The sequence below is a fragment of the Typopeltis vanoorti genome, chromosome 11 (genome assembly GCF_054136105.1).
Source record: "Typopeltis vanoorti isolate ZY-2024b chromosome 11, IOZ_Tvanoo_1.0, whole genome shotgun sequence".
NCBI classification, from domain to species: domain Eukaryota; kingdom Metazoa; phylum Arthropoda; class Arachnida; order Uropygi; family Thelyphonidae; genus Typopeltis; species Typopeltis vanoorti.
The window spans coordinates 48,917,304-48,937,446 of record NC_143559.1 but is presented as its reverse complement, the minus strand read 5'-3'; the positions used below and the strand labels follow the sequence as shown (position 1 = coordinate 48,937,446).

At 34.8% G+C, this 20,143-nt stretch overlaps 1 protein-coding gene across 1 annotated transcript in view; it reads right to left on the bottom strand.

Annotated features, from left to right (window-relative positions):
- The window catches only part of LOC150101561 (retinol dehydrogenase 16-like), a 44,265-nt gene extending 24,472 nt beyond the window's left edge, over positions 1–19,793 (bottom strand). The window contains exons 1-2 of the mRNA XM_090400654.1: positions 19,248–19,793; positions 10,317–10,469 (exon numbers count right to left, since the gene is read on the bottom strand). Coding sequence (XP_090256780.1) covers positions 10,317–10,469; positions 19,248–19,617 — 523 coding nt within the window. The 5' untranslated portion in view covers positions 19,618–19,793. The remainder of the gene's footprint in view (positions 1–10,316; positions 10,470–19,247) is intronic.
- Between the last annotated feature and the right edge of the window lie 350 nt (positions 19,794–20,143).

Sequence of the window (20,143 nt, the reverse complement as noted above, 5' to 3'; positions counted from 1 at the left end):
TTTATAAATACAAATAAACTACCTTTATTATATTATAAATATTGTTGAATTAAATAAAAATATGCAATGTCGATATATTTAAATTTTTTTTTGCAATGAAAGTTATTTAATTAATTACGTATATGTATTATTCAGTTATTACTCAATCCAATGTAATTAATTAAGGCGCCATTTTATTTTATTTATTTATTTATTTTTATTTTTTTTTTTTGCCTAAGGCGCGCAAACTTGTTAAGACGGCCTTGTAATAATGACTTTTCGCATTCTATCAGTTGTGAGAATTAATCTTATTAAATATTCCTGTCGCTTGTGATTTTCCGAAATTTAGTTAGGGCTAAGTGGCCTCGCTTACTTCCATTGAAGAATGAAAGGCATTAGCGGATTTTTTTATTATTATTTATTTATTTTTGCCTAATTAAAATATTTTTCTTGCTCTCTTATGACATTATACATTGATCTCTGTCTCTACTCATTCTTTGCAGTGTTCTCATGTTTGTATAATTGTTAATCGATTCCACTCGATTACTATTGCAATTGTATTTGCATCGAGAATGACTAGTATAAAAAATTATTGGAAATTATCTATTGAATAATGCTATGCAGGTGAAGTGTTTCGTTTAAATTATATCCAGGTAGAGGATAACATTTTCAGTCTGGTTAAATGTGCATGGAATTGGAGTGATCGTCGACAGGGTTGAAGTTTGGTTAATATATTGTAAAAGTGAACAACATATTGAACTCCTCTTCTCCATTCTTCCCTTTTTCAGTTTAATTATAGATTACTTGGAGAACGATATATTGATGTGCCCAAACATCCAAAATACATTATTAAAGTAAGTATCACGACTTCCACATGTAATAAAACCTATATAAAATTTACTCAAAAACTCTAATATGATATTACACTTAGAGTTCAAAGCAGGGGTGGATCGTGCATAGGCACTGCAGCACCCCCAATTTTTCTCGATATACAAATATATTTATTAATTTATTTATATTTGCTCGTAATATTTAATTTTATCATCAACAATCCCATACAATTCTCTTATTTTGTATAAAAAATAATAAAAATCCATCTTGTAGCACTTAGGAGGGCGAAGGATGCTAGCAGCACTATGTTTACCACAGTGCCATATTGCTACGCGCGTAAGCATATGCACGTCATAGTGAGATACGAGCTATTAGCGTGAGGCGGCACTGTCCGTCGCGAAGTTCCACTGTTGTTTATATGCAGTTTGCGCCAATAGTAGAGTGTTCGTAGTGCTTATCGTGTTTACTCCGTCTGTTTAAATATTTGGCCGTTACAATTAAAGAAATAACATTTGTTATAGTTTTGATTTTAGAACATTATTGGGGTTATAATAATGGATTTCATTTTTGAGTAATTTTGAATTATACTAAACTGTATAATTTTATCGATAATAATATATTTTCATGAAACAAAACAAGAAGTATATATTTTATTTTTAAGTAATTTTGAATTATACCAAACTATAATTTTATCGATAATAAATAATATTTTTTCATGTTTATTTATTTTTTTATTTTTTAAATTTAAGCACTTCAATTTTTTCTCGATATATAAATATATTTATTAATTTATTTTATCCAAACACGTATACACTGTACTTACAGTGTGTACGTATATTTCGAAAGTTCCAGCACCCCCACGATTTCAAGCCAGGAGTCGCCACTCAGTGTAAGTTAAATGAAATAACCTAAGATTGGCCGATGATATTCTTATTATTGCAAGCAATATGAAAGATTTAAAATAAATGATAGATCTAACCACTAAATCACTAGAAATTGGATTAGACATGAATTCTGAGAAAGCCAAAATAATGACAAACTGAAAAGGATACGATGAAACACGCAGCATTATTAAGGTAAATAATAAAGAAATTGAAATACTAGTAGTAGTAGTAGATGAGTATGCATACTTAGCAAAATTGTTAACAGGGAGTCATGGAAGAAGTGAAAAGAATAGGAATGGGATGGGCAGCTTTTGGAAAATTGAAGAGATTTTTAAACAGCAAAATAAAATCTGAGAACAGAGCAAGACTGTTTAACCAATGTGTAATGCCTTTTATGACATACGGAGCAGAAACCTGGCGAATCAAAAAGGAAATAATAGATAAAATGTAAAAAAAAAAAAAACAGAAAGAAGGATGGAAAGATGTCTGCTAAAAATAAGACTCAGAGATAAAATCAAAAATGAAGAAATAAAAGCTAAAACAAAATATTTAGATATTGGAGAAAACATACTTCGAAAGAAATGGGCGGGACACATCGCAAGACTCAGGGACAATAGATGGACAAAAGTATTATTGGAGTGGCGGCCATATGAAGATCAAAGATCAGCTGGAAGACCTGAAAGAAGATGGTCAGATGATAGACAATTGGAACTCTGTCACAACAACTTAGGATAGAAACAGATGGAGAGAATTGGGAGGAGAAAATCAAAAATGAAGAAATAAAAGCTAAAACAAAATATTTAGATATTGGAGAAAACATACTTCGAAAGAAATAGACGTAAACGGAAGAATAAGCATACATGGTAAAAAACTGCAAATCCTTATGTTTGCCGATGATCTAGTACTGATATCGCATAACCCAAAAGACCTAGAAGAAATGGGTGAAAAAATATACACAACCATCAGTAAGATAGGCTTAGAAATGAATATGGAAAAAACAAAATGGATCAAAAACATCTACACAATTGACAGTCACTATGTATTCATAACATCCATATAGAACAAGTTGACTCCTACAATTACTTAGAACAAACAATAAAAATAAATAACGATTTATCTAAAGAACTAGCAAAAAGAAAGAAAACCTCATGACTATCATTCAACAGACTAAAAGAAACACTTACTGATCCAAATCTTGACATCTCTGCGAAGGCAAAACCATTTAATAGTGACATCAGTGGCAGCTTGTACATAAGCACTGCGACACTGCAGCATCCTCCCCCCCAAGGAAAAATTTCAAAAAAATGAATTTTGTTTGTGTTTATAAATAATAACAATGCTTACAATATTATATAAATGCAGTGCAACATGTTAAAGGCTACACCTTATGTTTCTACATTGATTGAATAGTTAATAATTGGAATTGTTCGATTAACGCTTTGGATTACGAAACAAATGCACTGTGATCTAACGGAGTGTCGGAATTATCACGTTCGGTTAGTTCTGGCTAGACTTGCCGATATTCGTTTGCACTTATCTCTTCACGTAACAAGTGAATCTAACACTGCCCGCTACAGATAAATTGTATGCTTGCGCGCGTTATTTCTGTGTGATATGAAACTTTTATTATTGGTGCGTGTTCGTGGTGAAATATTTTTTGGTAAATCTTATTTTATGCTGTTAAAATAACATATATTTATTTATTTATTATAGATATAAGGCTGGATTATGATAAGTGTCACTGCTGAAAATATGAAAAGAATTATATTTTCGCAATTATCGTTACACTAAACAAATGCACTGCGATCTAATGCAGTGTCGGAATGGCAAAACGGACACTGGCCGTTGAACAGTGTTCGCTACAGATATAGGTATTGTATGCTTGCGTGAGTTATTTCTGTGTACAAAACTTTTATTATTGGTGTGTGTTCGTAGTGAGGGTGAAATATTTTTAATAAAGAAATTTTTGTAATGTGTAAATTTACTTATTAATAAATTGGTTACTGATTAGGAAAAAATGAATTTTTTTTCTTGTTTTTTATATGCAGCAAACCCCCCCCCACACACACACACACGCACACACTTAAAATTTTCACCGGCCGCCACTGAGTGACATTCTTCCATCACTCATATATGGATCAGAAACATGGAACACTGCAAGAAAAGAAGAAGAGACTCTCAGAATAACTCAACGTGCAACAGAACGCAGGATTTGTAACATCAGCACAATGGAACATGTTAGAAACACGGAACTAAGAAAGAGATCAGGCATAAAAGATGTAACTGCAGTATATGAAAGCAAGATAAGATGGGCAGGTCACATAGCCAGACTCAGGGATAACAGATTGACATATAGAATACTCAACTGGCAACCAAGAATAAAGAGAAAACCAGGAAGACCACCTACAAGATGGGAAGATCCACTAATGAAATCTATGGGTATAGCATGGAAGAGAGAGGCTCAAGATCGAGATCGTTGAAGGCATCTTTGTGACCTGCACTTATGGAGAAATCCTGAGTGAAACACCGGTCCATCAAGGTAAAATGCTGATATACGTATATCAGTGTTGGCTCGTGGCTTGAAATCGTGTGTGTGGGGGGGGGGGGGGGTGCTGCAACTTTTGAAATATACATAAACACTGTAAGTACAGTGCATACGTGTTTGGATAAAATATCAAAATTATGGTAAAAATTTAAAAAAAAAATTAAACATGGAAAAATATTGTTTATTATCGATAAAACTGTAGTTTGGTATAATTCAAAATTACTTAAAAATAAAATATATTCTTCTTGTTTTGTTTCATGAAAAAATATTTATTATCGATAAAATTATACAGTTTAATATAATTTAAAATTGCTTTAAATAAAATCCATTATCATAACCCCAAAAATGTTCTAAAATAAAAACTATAACAAATGTTATGTCTTTAATTGTAATGTCCAAATATTTAAAGAGATGGAGTAAACACGATAAGCACTACGAACACTCTACTACTGGCGCGCAAACTGCATATAAAATAACAGTGGAATTGCGCGAAGGACAGTGTCGCATTACTCTAATAGCTCGCATCTCACTATGACGTGCATATGCTTGCGCTCGTAGCAATATGGCACTGTGGTAAACACAGTGCTGCTAGCATACTTTGCCCTCCTAAGTGCTACAAGATGGATTTTTATTATATTTTATACAAAATAAGAGAATTGTAGAGGATTGTTGATGATAAAATTAAATATTACAAGCAAATATAAATAAATTAATAAATATATTTATGTATCGAGAAAAATTGAAGGTGCTGCAGTTCCACAGCCTAAGCACGAGCCGCCCCTGCTTATGCTTAACTATATGCAAATCCCAAATTCACCCATGCTTAGAACAGTGCTCACATATTTGGAGCGGTGCACCTAAAACTTCTCTAAAAATTATTGTCTCTGTCCAGAGGTGAGCAATTAGGCTCATTCATGGTCCTTTTCTTACAGATTCGCTTCAGGCTCTATCTCACAGACGCAGTGTCCCAGCATTGTGTCTGTACTACAGGTACATCCATGGTCACTGCTCCAGTGAATTGTCAACTATCATTTGTTCGCTTTCTGTTGCACCTATTAATGTAGGAGAAGAAACTACCTAACATCCCTTTATTGTGCAACTGAACCTGCTCTATTTTTCCATCTACCTTTGTCCTCTGCAACAGTCTGTATTTATATATATATATAAATATATATATATATATATATATATATATATATATATATATATATATATATATATATATATATATATGTCATATTGCATTAATATTTATCCTTAATGCAAAGCACATCTCCTAGGAGGAGGTGTATGATGCTATGTATTAAAGGCCAGGAGCCACTACCCAGACCGATTTCGACCTTTATTGAGGTCTCATCAGTGGGAGCCAGGCTTAGAAATACAAAGTTTTAAGTAATACAGAGCTTATAAGTATTTTACCAAAACAAGTTAATAAAGGTCGAAACCGGTCTGGATAGTGGCCTCTTGCTTTTAATACATAGCATCATACATCTGCTCCTAGGAGATATGCTTTGCATTAAGGGTAAATATTAAAAATAGTGATCAGAGCTTATTCCACCTTTACCACGAGTTGCCTAGACTTGCCCAACGTGCGGGATCACCCAGACTTGCACTACTTGCAGGCGCAAACTTGACTTACTTATCTGTTTGCTTACTTGGAAAATGGATTAAAGCCAGGTTTAAAATAGCTTGATATCTTTAACGTATATTATACCCAAGGTAAAAAACTTTCCCATAACTTTCCCTAGTTCCATAAGGACTTCCATGACATATAAAGAACTGCATATTACAAATCTTCATAGAAGAGCGCTACAGTCTGTCTACAAGATTTCGCTAATCAACAATACATATCGAGCATGAGCTAAGTCACACAAAACTTGGATCCATAAAAAATGGATGGCTGATCTGTAAAAGGACGAGTCACGCTAGATGCTCTCGGTCAGATAAATGTTTTGGTATATGGAAACTTCCTGGAAAAGGTTTAAAGAAAATGGAAACGTTCATTTTGGAAGTGGCAGTGTAATGGCATGGAATTTGCTTCTCTTAGTATGTATTTTGTCTTCGATATTAATACATGAAATTATGACTTCTTGTTCCTGCATTTCTGTTTCGGACAATTGTGCATATCGCATGTTGTGATACGTTTATGATATTGACCCTAAATCTTCCAACATAGTAACGTTCCATGGCACAAAGCAATGATTGTATGCAGAAAATAAATACAGCGGAATGGAATGACTAACCCAGAATTCCGACTTGAATGTACTGGAACGTATATTTTATAGTGGGGCAAATTGTAAAATGATGCAGTTTGTCACCTATAAATTGTGTGTACCTTACTCATTTAGACAATCTTTTTTGTCATAAATGTTAAGGGAGAACTAAAAAAGTGTATCGACCTAACCATGAAGCAAAAGTTAGTAACAAGTTGCTTTTATGGCAAAATCTGAGGTGGGAGGGCTTCTGTTTTTTTTTTTTTTTTTAATATTATGCCCATACACAAGAGGTTGGTTGATCAACTTATAGTACATTAGTGGGTAGTGGGTTGGGAAAGGAGGGACTTGTTTACATTTGATTTAAATGACTGTAAATTGTATTCCTTGAGAAACACAGCAGGTGGGAGACTATTCTACGGTGCAGCAGTTGCAGGGATGGAGGAGGAAAAAACTTGTTCTGTTTGTTTCTAGGTTTACTATGAAGGAATGTTGAGCAGCAGCTGCATGTGTTCCAACGAGCTTAGTACTGAGTGGAGGAATTATTGATGTTATTTCAGATGAGCATTTCCCATGGAAATATTTGTAAAATATACATACTGCAGAAACCAAACGTCTGGAGAGATTTGATAAGAGATGGGTCATTTTTAAGTCTAATTGCTTTCCTCTGTATTGAGTCAATCATTTGGAGAGAGCTTTTAGGAGTCTTCACTACCATAAAATTACTTTGTTTTTCCCTTGCATCTATGCAGTATAGTGTCTGTGGAAGGAAAGGTGCTTTTCACTATACATTTGAGTTGTCTCTAATTACAGCAATTCTCAATAAATACAGTACACAGACTAACTGTATCTATACCGTATTTACCAATATAATAAAACTTGGTGTTTGCCTGAAAAACATGAAGTATGTCCTTGTGCAGTATTCAATAGCGGGGCGAATTTGTGATTTGTATAATGTTAACAGCTGTTCAGGAGTGAAGTAACGTCTTGAGCAAAAGAGAAATCCTAGTTTTTTTGAAGATGAGGATGCAATAGTTGTGATGTGTTTATCCCAGGAGAGGTTTGAAGTGAGGGTAATTCCAAGAAGCGAGATCTCATGTCTGGAAATTTGGGTATCGTCAAAAAGGATACTGGGAAAAAATGGGTCTTTTTTATGGAAAATAGGACAGAACTGGGTTTTATTCCCATTAAAATTGATGAGGTTATCCGAACCCAATTGTAGTATGGCTTGGAGATCAGAATTGAGAGTGGTGGTTGATGTTCTGTAGGTTGAGGTGAGTTGTGTATGGTAAGGTTTATCAAATTAAAGCGAGGAGTGTAGTGTGTTGTCGTCTGGAACCTGTATATTGGGTTTGAGATCAACTGAACTAGGTCGTTGATAAATAGCAGGAAGAGGGGTGTGAGAGGACAGAACCTTGTGGAACCCCAACATTAATTGAATGGTAAGAAGATAGGGAGTCATACACTATCACACACACAGTGTGCGTCCAGACAGAAAGCTGGCAATCCAACTACAGAAGTCCTGGGTCAGACCAAACGATGGTAGTTTGCAATCACTTGAGTTTCGTCAATGTAGTGAGGAAGAGATCTAGGGTGTTTGGGGATTGGTTTGGGTTATCTAGTATTCCGGTTGGCATCTGAACAAGTTGTATAAGGGCGTTAGTGATGGCAAATGTTTCAGCATCTCTGTCTGCAAGATCTGTACAACTGGAGAAGGAAAGCCAGTTAGTATTTTGGACATTGAAATCTCCTAGGAGGTTAATATCGCTGTTCAGAAAGTGGGTTTGGAGAAAGTCAATTTTTAAGGAGAGGAAATTTAAAGATGTTTGACCGCAAATGTCTTGCATATTTCCATTGCAGTGCCTGCATACTGGTCTCCATGGTGACTGGCATCACTTAGTTGGTTGTGATGGGGAAGCGATAGAGACATCAAATGAATTTGACTAAGTTGGGAAGGGATATTTTCAACCAAAGAAGGTAAACTGGATGATTCTACGTTGAGTGCTCTCTGGCAAAGTATGTCAGAGCGGATGTATGCGCAGACACCACCCTTGGGACGAAAGTTGTTGAAGAGTGAGTAGTTTGGAAGGTTGAGATAAATAGTACTGGGAGGTGAGATTTGAGTTTCTTTCAGAAAGAGTAGGTGGAGTTTGGTAGACTGAAGGTGGTTGTGAACACTATTAAGGTTGCAGTTGAGGCCATGGATGTTGGTGAAGTGGATATGTAGGGTTTTTTTTTGAGTCATATGTTTGACCGCAAATGTCTTGCATATTTCCATTGCAGTGCCTGCAAACTGGTCTCCATGGTGACTGGCATCACTTGGTTTTTGCACCAGTTTAACTTGTCTGTAGTCGATGAACCAACTGTTGTCGCCATTTTGACGTTTTTCTTCGAGCTGTCTTCGAAGCTGGCGTCTTTGTTCCTTTGTGCAAATGATAAATCTGGTCGAGCACGTATGCGCGATTGGAGACAAATGTCTTTGAACTTGTTGTTGATCGCTGTTATTAGTTTTGATGTGCTTGTCGGCGTGTCGCAAGTCACTTTTACTAGGCATGGAAAGTTCTTTCCGTCCTTTCTTTTATTTATAGGCCCGAAACGATGTCACCTGACGATATTCTTAGAATCGATGTTCATTCTTCAGTTAGTATATTTTAGTTAGTAGCATATTTTGCCGCCCCTTCTCCCTTATTTTTCGTATAGTTTATGCCATCTTTGCCGCCCCCAAAAAAACTTGTCTCCCCGTGCAAATGCACGTCATTCACCGTTGGTAGAGCCGGCCCTGCTTACACGTGGCTAATTTAGAATTTGAAAGAGGCTGATTTAATGCACTATAAGTACTTACAGGTTGTGCAGAAGTATTCGGCTCCTCAGTACCCGCTGTTAAGGTTTCCGTTTGATGATTAATTTCGATGAAAAACACTCACAAAAACGACAAAATGGGGAGTACAAGTTTAGAGTAGCTTATTCACCGATGCCGCCTGGCATACCAACAAATAAAACTTTTTTTTTTTTCTGGAAATATCTTTCAAAAGAACATTGTTATTTGAAAATGAATAGCAAGTTCCCAGTTACTTATTACCAAGAGGCATTTGTAGTCCTTTGTTATAGCCATGTAATGTCACCATGAAGTCAAACAGGTGTGAGCGAGCAAGAAAATGAGCCTCATTCAGACACGATCTCCAAAGTGCCTGTTACTCTCAACAAGAAAGGAGCATAGATGAGGTGTGCAACTTTCATAAATGAATTCTAACTGAGATTTATGCTGCTACTTAAAAAGCAAAAAAAAAAAAAAAAAATTTTAAGGGAGGCACTTAGCTGTTAGATGAGCTGTAGTGATTCTTAATGATGCTCAATCCCATATTGAGGCAAAAGAAAGTAGCAAGTATTTCAAGCACTTTCAGATGAAAGTGCTTGAAATACCAGCAACCTACTGTCATATTCTTTATACCATTGGTAACTTAATGTTTGATTAGTTATATATGGCAGCAATATCATGAGTTCCTGATGCATTGTGACAAATGATTGATTTAAGATCTGCACACGAATATAACTTTTTGCTCTTGGATATTATCTTAAAGTACAATAGAGCGTGAAGCATAATTATGTCAGTCACATACAGGTAAGCGTGGTAAAAATCCTGAGTAATCTGTAAAAAAGAGACTGGAAGTACTCAAACTAGCCAAAAAGCAGTTAAGGATTTGATTGAAGCCAACAAGGAGGTTGATCACAAAATATACTGCACTAGAACAGCTTTTATAGATAATGGTGACTATACCAAGAGGTGCTGACACTGTGAAACGTAATTACCTCTTATAATTTATCGTTGCACATTAACAAAAGTACACATGCAAATAACATACTCACCTGGAACAGGCCTAAGAAGTGGTAAAAACCATTTAGTCACCCTAATGGTTCCCATTACATTAACGTCCACAATACTTTTGCATTGTTCGCTGGTATACCAGTCAAAATCTCCTACCAGCATTGTCGATATGGTATTAATCAGGCAATACAAACCTTTAAAGGAATTTTTATTATGTAATTTTTCATGTTAATAATAATAATAACTTAATACGTAATCTGCACTGTAATTATAACAAATCTAAATAATCTGAATCTCAGTATTGTAACATGTAATAAAATATCTTATTAGATATTTGATATTATTTATTTATTTGAAACATATTAATAATTTTTTGTCCTTTTCCAAAAGGGAGAGAGAGAGAGACGTCATTCAGATACAGTAATGCTCAGTTTAACCTGTAACATACCTAAAATTTATGCGTTTAAATTCAGGTCTTCTGATACTTAACAAAAAAAAAAAAAGTTTAATTACTAATTAAAAGACAAGTGGTCATGTGTGATAATCTTTAAAATATTATTTTAATAGCTCTATTATTTTAAATCTTATTAATGTAGAGATTTCAGCGAAAATACAGACAGACAGACAGAGAGAGACAACGATGTTAGATTTTATTATTATTGTTATTTATTTATATTAAAGTAAACTGATTTAGGAATCCTTGCAGGTTCTGTGGAGACTTCGACAGATTGTGTTCGCCTGAACTTTATATATATATATATATATATATATATAATTAATAATTATATATATATATATATATGTATATATATATAATAAATATATATATATATATAATTAATAATTTTTTGTCCTTTTCCAAAAGGGGGAGAGAGAGAGAGAGACGTCATTCAGATACAGTAATGCTTAGTTTAACCTGTAACATCCCTAAAATTTATGCGTTTAAATATATATATATATATATATATATATATATATATATATATATATATATATATATATATATATATATATATATATATCATCAATACGTTATATATATATATATATATAACGTATTGATGCCTGTCAGATTGATATGCATCAACAAAGAAATTAAGCAGGAATTGTAAATAAAGCAACTGTTATGGAGGCTGTGCAGACCAGACAATGACCAGATCAAGGAATATATCATATAGCTAGAAAGTTATCAACATAACAAGGAACGCGCATTGCGAGGAGTGGTATATCAGGCCAAAGGAAATCTAAGGGAGTGCTTACATTGTGAGAATAAGAAGAAATTATTATATGGGAAAATGACACAAGCATGATGGTGATAGAAGGGAAAAAAAAAGTTGTACCAACAGTTTGTGAGTATTTCTTAGTGGTGAGAGTGATGATATACAAAATCCGGAAATTCTAGAGGAACTACGAGTGAATGATCTGCAAATGTATTAAGTGTTCAGTGGGCTTTATATTAATAAGACTGTAGGCTTGATAATATACAGTGAAGTATTATTAGAGAATATGCAAATGAACTGACTTTATCTGCCACCTCTTTTAATGAGTGTCTTTCTTTAGATGGAACTCATAGGAATTGAAAGAAGTAAGAGCAAAGTCATGACAAATTTCAAATTATAGACCAGTTTGTATCAATATCTGTGGTTAAGGTTTTGGCCGATGGGTTACAGCTGGAATACAAGAGTAGGAGGCACAGGCACTTTAGAAAGGTCAACATGGCTTTGAAAAGGGAGGTCTTCCATTAGTAATTTATTTGTACCTTATGATAAGGTAACAAATATACTGTATTAGGAAAACTCATACTCAGTGTTATTTTTGGACTTTTCGAAGCCATGTAGCAGGTTGGTGTACAAGTTGAATGTAAATGGAACTGGTAGTGAGAGGGATAAACGATAGTTGTCTGATAATAACTATCAAAATATGTATGAAGGTGCAACGTTTCTGAAAAGCAAGATAACTGGCCGGATGCCGTGAGAATCTGTTCTTGGATTACTATTATTCAATTCATTTGTTAACAATATTACGTATGATGTGAAAGAGGATTCTGGGTTGTTTATTATTATTATTTTTTATGTGAATTCCTCCCGTGAAAGGCTGTAAAACCTACACACAGATACGTCTCTAAACAACCAGGAAACTTTTTCAAGCCTTCATTCATCCAATAAGCAGGATGAAATCTCATAACGAAAGATGAAATTTATCCACCGCCCTGAAAAGTTGTTTGCTGATGATGCAAAAGTGTGGGTAGTTATAAGGAGTTTGGTCATATAAGTTGGATGATTTTTCGACGGTAATGGTAGACCTCTACTCCAAAAGATTGGAATCGAATAATATTTGATAAGAATGTGAAATTCAGATAAGGATGATACCGGGAAGTAATGAATGATGGGGAAGGGAGGGTTTGATCAACAACTCTGTTTTTCGTTGTGACGAAAAACGCGAGAAAGTTTATAAGTGCCTTTAAATTTAAGATGCTTTTTCCAATCTTTTGAGGAGCTGGCTTGAAGACGAAAAATAATAATAATAATAAAATCTCGAGGTTTTCTTTCCTCAGAACCACCACATTTAATACACACAATTAGAAGACATCAATACTGGTCTTCATAGCCTTTGAATGCTTCGAATGCGATTCCAACTCAAGCAAAGTTTCCTTCTTGGTTACACGACAGAAAACTTCGTTCGATAATATCGTTAAGTTTAAGTGTTAGGAAAACTCATGGTGTAATAATCCAGTTTCAATGACAAATGATAGTTATTACTGAATGAGGATATTCTTGAATAAGCGATTATCAGTCATCGATCCTTTTTTTTTTTAATATGAACTGAGAGTTTTGATTATCAGCCAATAACCCTTTTCTATAAGTGTCTCTTAATAACCGATTATAGGTCAACAGCTTTCTCATGAGAGTGTCGCTGCCGATTGTAAGAGTCAATTCTTAATGTTTATTTATTATTATTTATTTTATTTTTAAATCCTTGCTAGTATTTCATCTGAGTACATTTATCGTAAGTAAGACGTGGGGGTATTTTATCATGCAAACTTTTTTTTCTTCAAAACTATTCGAAAATTTACGTAATAATGACCTATGGTGATGAGGTGTTAATATAGATTTTTTTAATGCAGTATTTTGCTCATTAAACACCATTTGACGAACTTTAACATTCATTACACTCAATTTTGCAATCATTTAAAGTAAACGACGCCAAATTAGATCCACACATGTTGGAAAGATAACGACAAAATTAAATATGATGTGTGAAATACATTATTCAAGAAGATGGAAGGTCGGAAAACTGCGTTTGGCACAAAATGAGCAACAGTTCATACGAGAGACAATGCACTAATAAATATATGTTGTGATTCAGTGTCAGATATTTGAAAAACAATGTATGCAATGCCGAATCGCAATGTGAAGCGTTTGAGGATTAAATCTAAACATTTATCCCTGCTTAAATGAATATTTTCACTCTCAGGAAAAATAACAACAAAATAATGCATGTTGTAGATTATTACCATTATTACTGGACACCTCTAACGACTCATCGCGGGAGCTCCCCTCCCTACTACACTATTTAATCTTCTAACTACATACAACTCACCACCACTACTCAATCCTTCAATTACACGACTGCTGCCATCAACACCATCTACCGCCCACCACAAACAACAAAAGCAACAGCATTATTTCTGTAAATTGCGTATGTTCTCATGGCTGATTTGCCTGTATGCGGGATGAAAAACCCGGGTTTCCGGGAATCGAGAATCAAACTCAGGTCTTTTCAATCGAAGGACGCAATGTTCGTTCTTCCAATTCAGCTATGGAAGCGCTAGATAAGCTACCATAGTTTCGTTTCTCTCTTACTTATAATCATAAGCTATAAACAACCATTAAGCTTATTCTACCTGGCCCAAAAACCTCCCATATTTCCTAACTATCCGCAATTCTTTTTACTTTAAAGATAGCATATCTATTTATGTGCACTATATTATTACACATCAGGGGTTGCGTAACATCGAAGCTCATTTTTTTTATTTTAGTCTTAACTGCACATTGTTTTTTGTTTTTTTTTTTGAAGTAAAAAGTAATTATACTTTTTAAAATCAACATGTATTTGTATCAATCCTCTTCACGCTTCCAACTGATTTATCTCGAAATAGAGGTGAGAAAAATTGCCTCTCATAATACAGAAAATACATCGGTCACGTTTCCTTCTATAGTACTAAACTTGAGCATTATTAATGTTCGGGACGAACATTATGATGATTTTGGTGATTTTCATGATGATCTTAATAGTGATTTTCATCGCCTGTGAGATCTACGTTTTGGAAGGCCCGAAGTGGCTTGACAAAACATAAAATAACTTACTAATATCCGCCCATCGTACTAATCTGTTATAAGGTGACAACATTGTGTGGGTAGAATTGCGAAGAATAAAAATGAAATTGATTATCTATCTAAGGGACTGTAGGTTCAGCTGATGTCGACTTCAGACAATGCATTAGCTAGGAATCGTTGCAGTTTACCGTGAAACAGCAAAGCAGATTGTTGTTATCAGTGTCCTGCTTTATTGATATCATAGACATTTCTTAAGGATGGACGTAAAAGAAAATCTTCAAACAAAATCCTTAGCAGCAGTCAAATAGCACGTATCAGAATCATTTATTTTCAGCAGAGATTTAAAAAAATAACAATAAGGGTTAAGCGCTTGCAATTGGCTTAAGACGACCTTAATGAAAAACTAATTCACAAATATTGTGTTACTGACGATGAGAATTCATTTGTTGGTAGATGCAATTTCATAAATAATTTACAAGTGTTAACACCTACCTGAAGATAGGAAATTTTCAAAAATTCAAGATCGTTTTGTTGATCTTGAATATAGCAGGAAAGAACAGAAAGGAGAAATTTTAACCCATTCATTCCACAGAAATGTGGAATGAATGGGTTAAAAGTGGCGAACAGTTTCTTTAACGTTCAAATCTGGAAAAGGCCTAGATAGCAGAGAGATTATTGCTCAGAGTTTCCCAGATTGAAATGCATGAAAATCGAAGTGCCACTTATTAGCTCTTGAAAACAGGGAAACTCTAGGCTAAGACCTCTCTGCTGTATAGACCTTTTCCAGATTTAAACGTTTACTTCACAGCTGCCGATAAGAGTTAGATTTTGCTGCGTTCCTAAAAGTCTCTAGTGCTGATTGCAAACTAAGCCATTCCTAGTGCACTGCCTGGAATTTGAAGTACGTGAATTATTTCTTATCTTTACAAGAAAATACGGTGAAAGCACAGTCTGAAGAAAAGAGAGAAATCTACTCACTACACTTTTGAAAAATATAAAGAAAAATTTTGCTGTTGAAGTTTAATTTATTGAAGAGTTTTCCCACATTCTTTTGTCTTTTTAATATATTTCATGTCGCCTCCTTAAGGCTACTTTGGCTTCCGACATAGTACATAACATAAAATTGTCTTTTTGATGTTGGAAGTTCCCCCCCCCCCACTTGGTTAGACTATAATAAATTATCCTTTACCCAAGTGTAGGCAAACAAAGTTTGCGCCTTAAGTAGTTCAGGACTGAGGCAACTCGTAGCAAAGGTGAACCAAGCTCTCCATTATGGAAGATACTGAGACAAGCACATCTCCTTGTGGACATGTATAATGCTATGCATTAAAGGAAGGGTCACTACCCAGACCAGTTTCGACCTTTATTGCGGTCTCGTCAGTGGGAGGCAGACCCAGAAGTGGTGATACTAAGGCAGAAACAATGGAGAGGTCATATTTACTTATACGAGTTGCCAAAAGGTGTACCACCTTATTATTAATTTACTCTGGATTTAGAGAAAGATGTTGGGAGTTTATTTTCCACTTGGTTAGATTATAATCAGGTCCACCTTTCCTACGAGTTGCCTCGGTCCTGAACTACTTCAGGCGCAAACTTTGTTTGCCTACACTTGCGTAAAGGATTAAACTAAATTTATTATAGTCTTTTTGATTTTATGACTTCATTAGTTATTTTCGTGCCTGGTTTATTGTTTTGATGAGTCGATGATGGTTTGTTGTCGTTGGCTAATTATTCTGATGATGGTCAATCATGATTTACTGCAACTGTTTAGGAGAAGGATGGCGAGTATTAGCATCATAAAGAAAAAAATCGTGTTTTGAGTTACAGTTATAAAAATATTAAAACCAGCTCACTTGCCTAGTTACAAACGCATTTTATCAGTTCTGTCTAAAAAATCACGATGAAACTTTATTTGGATCAACAGTGATGCTTATTTATTTTATATATTTGAAACTATCATTAAACGTTTAGATTTAACGTTTAGAGAAGATATAAGGAATATTTGTATCTCGGTGAAGATGACGATTTCTGACGAACCATGGAGCGTTTAGGATCATTCTCAAGCATTTGTCCTGAACCCGTTGCAATTTGATAATATTTGTAGTGGAGGTGTGGCGCCAGGCTGGAGAAGCATAAGTAACTATAGGACGAATCGTCAGCTGGTATAAAAGCAGTTTGATTCTGATGTTTAGCTTGCTACTTCTGTTTATTAGGGGGTAGATCTGAGCATGTTTTTTAACACACAAGGTGTGTTAAAAAAATGCACGCACTGTAGATAGTCCATGCGAGCAATGTTCAGGTGTATTTTTCTGCCCATGAGTCACCTTGATGTAAACACGGTAAACAGAGTCGAATATTCAAGATAAAATAGAAGCAATATCAATCGGTATCTTTGGCAGGCGGAGTATTATCAATAGGTCCTTATCTCTGGTTGAAGGACGGAACATCAGACGGTATCTGTGTCTAGATTTCGAAAATAACTTTATCAGAGGTTAAAAAAAATAGGCAGTTTCGATCAAGGTTCAGGACGGCATTGAACTCAAACTTGTTATACTGCACAACAAAAACATAGTCATCCCAATGAATAGGTGGCACACACACACACACACACACACACACACACACACACACACACACACACACACACACACACACACACACACACACACACACACACACACACACACACACACACACACAGAGAGAGAGAGAGATCATAAAATATACTGATATTCAAATAAATAGTAAATAAACTCAACTTCTTGATTGTCAAAATCGAAACTATATTAAAAATATATATTTTTATCATCATCGGTGGTTCTAACTGGCCCACCCATAATCTTCCAAAGAGAGAGAGAGAAAACAAACAAACTTCTATCTTTATGAGACCAACTAATTCATATCAACCTGAAAAGTTCTGATAAAGATTATTCATATTCTGATGGGAATTCCAACGACTCGTCGAGGGAGAGTGTGCCAACAGCATCGAACGATTTTCCCTTCCAACTACTAACCGCGCTCAAACTTACTTAACTGAGCCCTTAGTAGCAGAGGCTTGATCGATTAAAAAGTGCAGAACTTTTATGGTACGGAGGGGAAGGGAATTAACCCTGTATATGTTGGTCTCAGTGCTCCATGAGTACACGTTCGTTGTTCAAGTTCTATTTTCAGCATCTCTTTTCTTCCTCTTAGTTCATATATCGCCTTTAACTCCGTTGACCCAGATCCCAGTCCTACAGACAATAGACCATGAATTCTATACTCGATTCATTTTTCGATCCTGTCGTATTCTGAATTTTTTTTAACTGTATGCAGTATATATATTCTCGGGGTGGTTTATATGTTGTGTAGAATGAAAAAGCGGAGTTTCTAGGAGGAGAAACCATATGAAACTGGTTAACTCACTTCACTTTCAGACGAAATGTTCTTTTGTTGTTTATAAATGTTCCTTTCAGGTCTTTTCCAATCAAAAGGTTTATTATTATTATTATTATTATTATTATTTCCATCTGGTTTAAGCGTCCTGCCCCAGATAAAGTATATTTAAAAAATTTTAGACGACTTCAGGATAAAATTAGGAATAAAATCTATCAAAACTAGGTTTTGTTTTTAAAATATTTCACTTTTTCCTTAAGAAAGGTGATATGTTAAACTTTTTAGTACGTTCAGCTAGGTGTTGTTTTATCTTCAAAAATCTTTTCTGAAGTAAAAAAAAAAAAAAGAATATCAATTGTTTTTAATAAAAATATAATTTAATAGATAACTATAAAAGATTGTAAACATATTCTTCATTGCTACCATAGGTGGGATGAGAGTTAAATAATTTTGCAATCCTGCTCTAGAGACTAAACATGGAAGTTTTTTAGTCACTTCCGGCCTCCAGTGAGTAGCTTGGTCTCACGCCCTGCTTATTGGGGGGGGGGGGGGATGAAATTCATCTACAACCTAATTAGATTCACTACGAAATTTTCTTTTTCCGACTGTGATTTTTAACTCATTCTTTTAGAACAGGAGTGACAAATTGTTTTGTATATAGCGTCATTAAAAGTGTGTGTGTGGGGGGGGGGGCTTCTTCTGAATTTCGATTCCCATAGATTGCGAACCTACGAGCTCGAAAAAAAACTCAGTGTATTGTACGTGGCCTACTACCTCTGAGGATAACGAGTTCCTAGTGCTATCACTGAATATGCTCACCTTCAAGATAACGTTCTTTAAGCAGTTGATGCCAATGCAAAACTCGTTCTGAAGGTGGAACCAAGCAAATGTTCTATTATATCATTCGTCGGGATGTTAGCAGTAAGCAGTGTCATTTGCTCACTTGGTGAAATAAATTTTATTCCATTTTATTAAACGATTAATTACGGTCTGTCGATATCAAAAATAAAAACTCAACATAAAATCGGGAAGTTAAAAAAATTATATATATAACCATTGGCAAAAGCAACATTAAACATCACGAAAACGAGTTCATTTTAATTTTAAAAATACTGCGTAGGTTAAAGTTACCATATATGATGTTCGGGTAAATGCATTCACGCCCCTTTAATTATCGCTCTGTTAACACAAGTGTGGAACACTCGCATTTTTATCTAACTTTATGTAAAATTTAAATAGACAAAATAAAAATTCGCCCACCTTTCGTTCCTAATTCTTCAGCAATAGTATCCTCCACATATTTCGCAGCATTCTTCACTTGCTCATCATCAGTGACATCTACGCCTACTATTTTTAATTTAACCGATGCTTTTGAACGAAGCCGCTGAGCTCCATCTCCTTTTGGATCGAGACAACCGGCAAACACTAGAAACCCTAATTTATCCAGACGTCTTGCGCATTCCCAACCAATTCCGGAATCACAACCAGCGATGAATACAGCGTACTTTCTTGGATTCAAATTTCTTCTTTTCTTTCCCCAGACATATTTTAATAATAATGTAGACATTAAAATAACAATTACAATAGCAGGAAATTGTTTCACTAAGGTATTTCGAAGCTCAGAAAACATGGTGCAATTTTGAACGGCTTTCTCGCGAATTATAAGTAAAACTAGTTCCGGTCTAGCAGTGGACCAGTGCTAAACAAAGAAGTGATATAAACGGAAGCGCTGCTTTCCTAGAATACTATCGCCAGCGGATGTCCTGAGCTTCGTTTGATTTCTACTTTCGCTCTTCAAATTTTCCAGTACATAGTAGCAACAGTAACTGTTTCGCAAAGGTGCCGTGTGATAAAAAATAATAATATTATCTAGGACAATGGTCGAGTTCAGATGCAATCCCTGATATATTCGACATTATTAGAGCAAAGAACACAATTGTGTTTGCCCTTGAAAGAACAAACAATCTTTTTATTTTTTATTTTTTTTTTATGCATTTCCAACCTTTGATAACTAAGTGATAGTGTACTGAACAAGAATACAACAACATTAACGGCAAACACAAAAGCCAAACTGAAATTGCAACCTGTTTATTTATTAGTCAATTTCCTTTTAAAGTAATTTAGATACTTGTAATATTGAATTGTTTTCATAATAT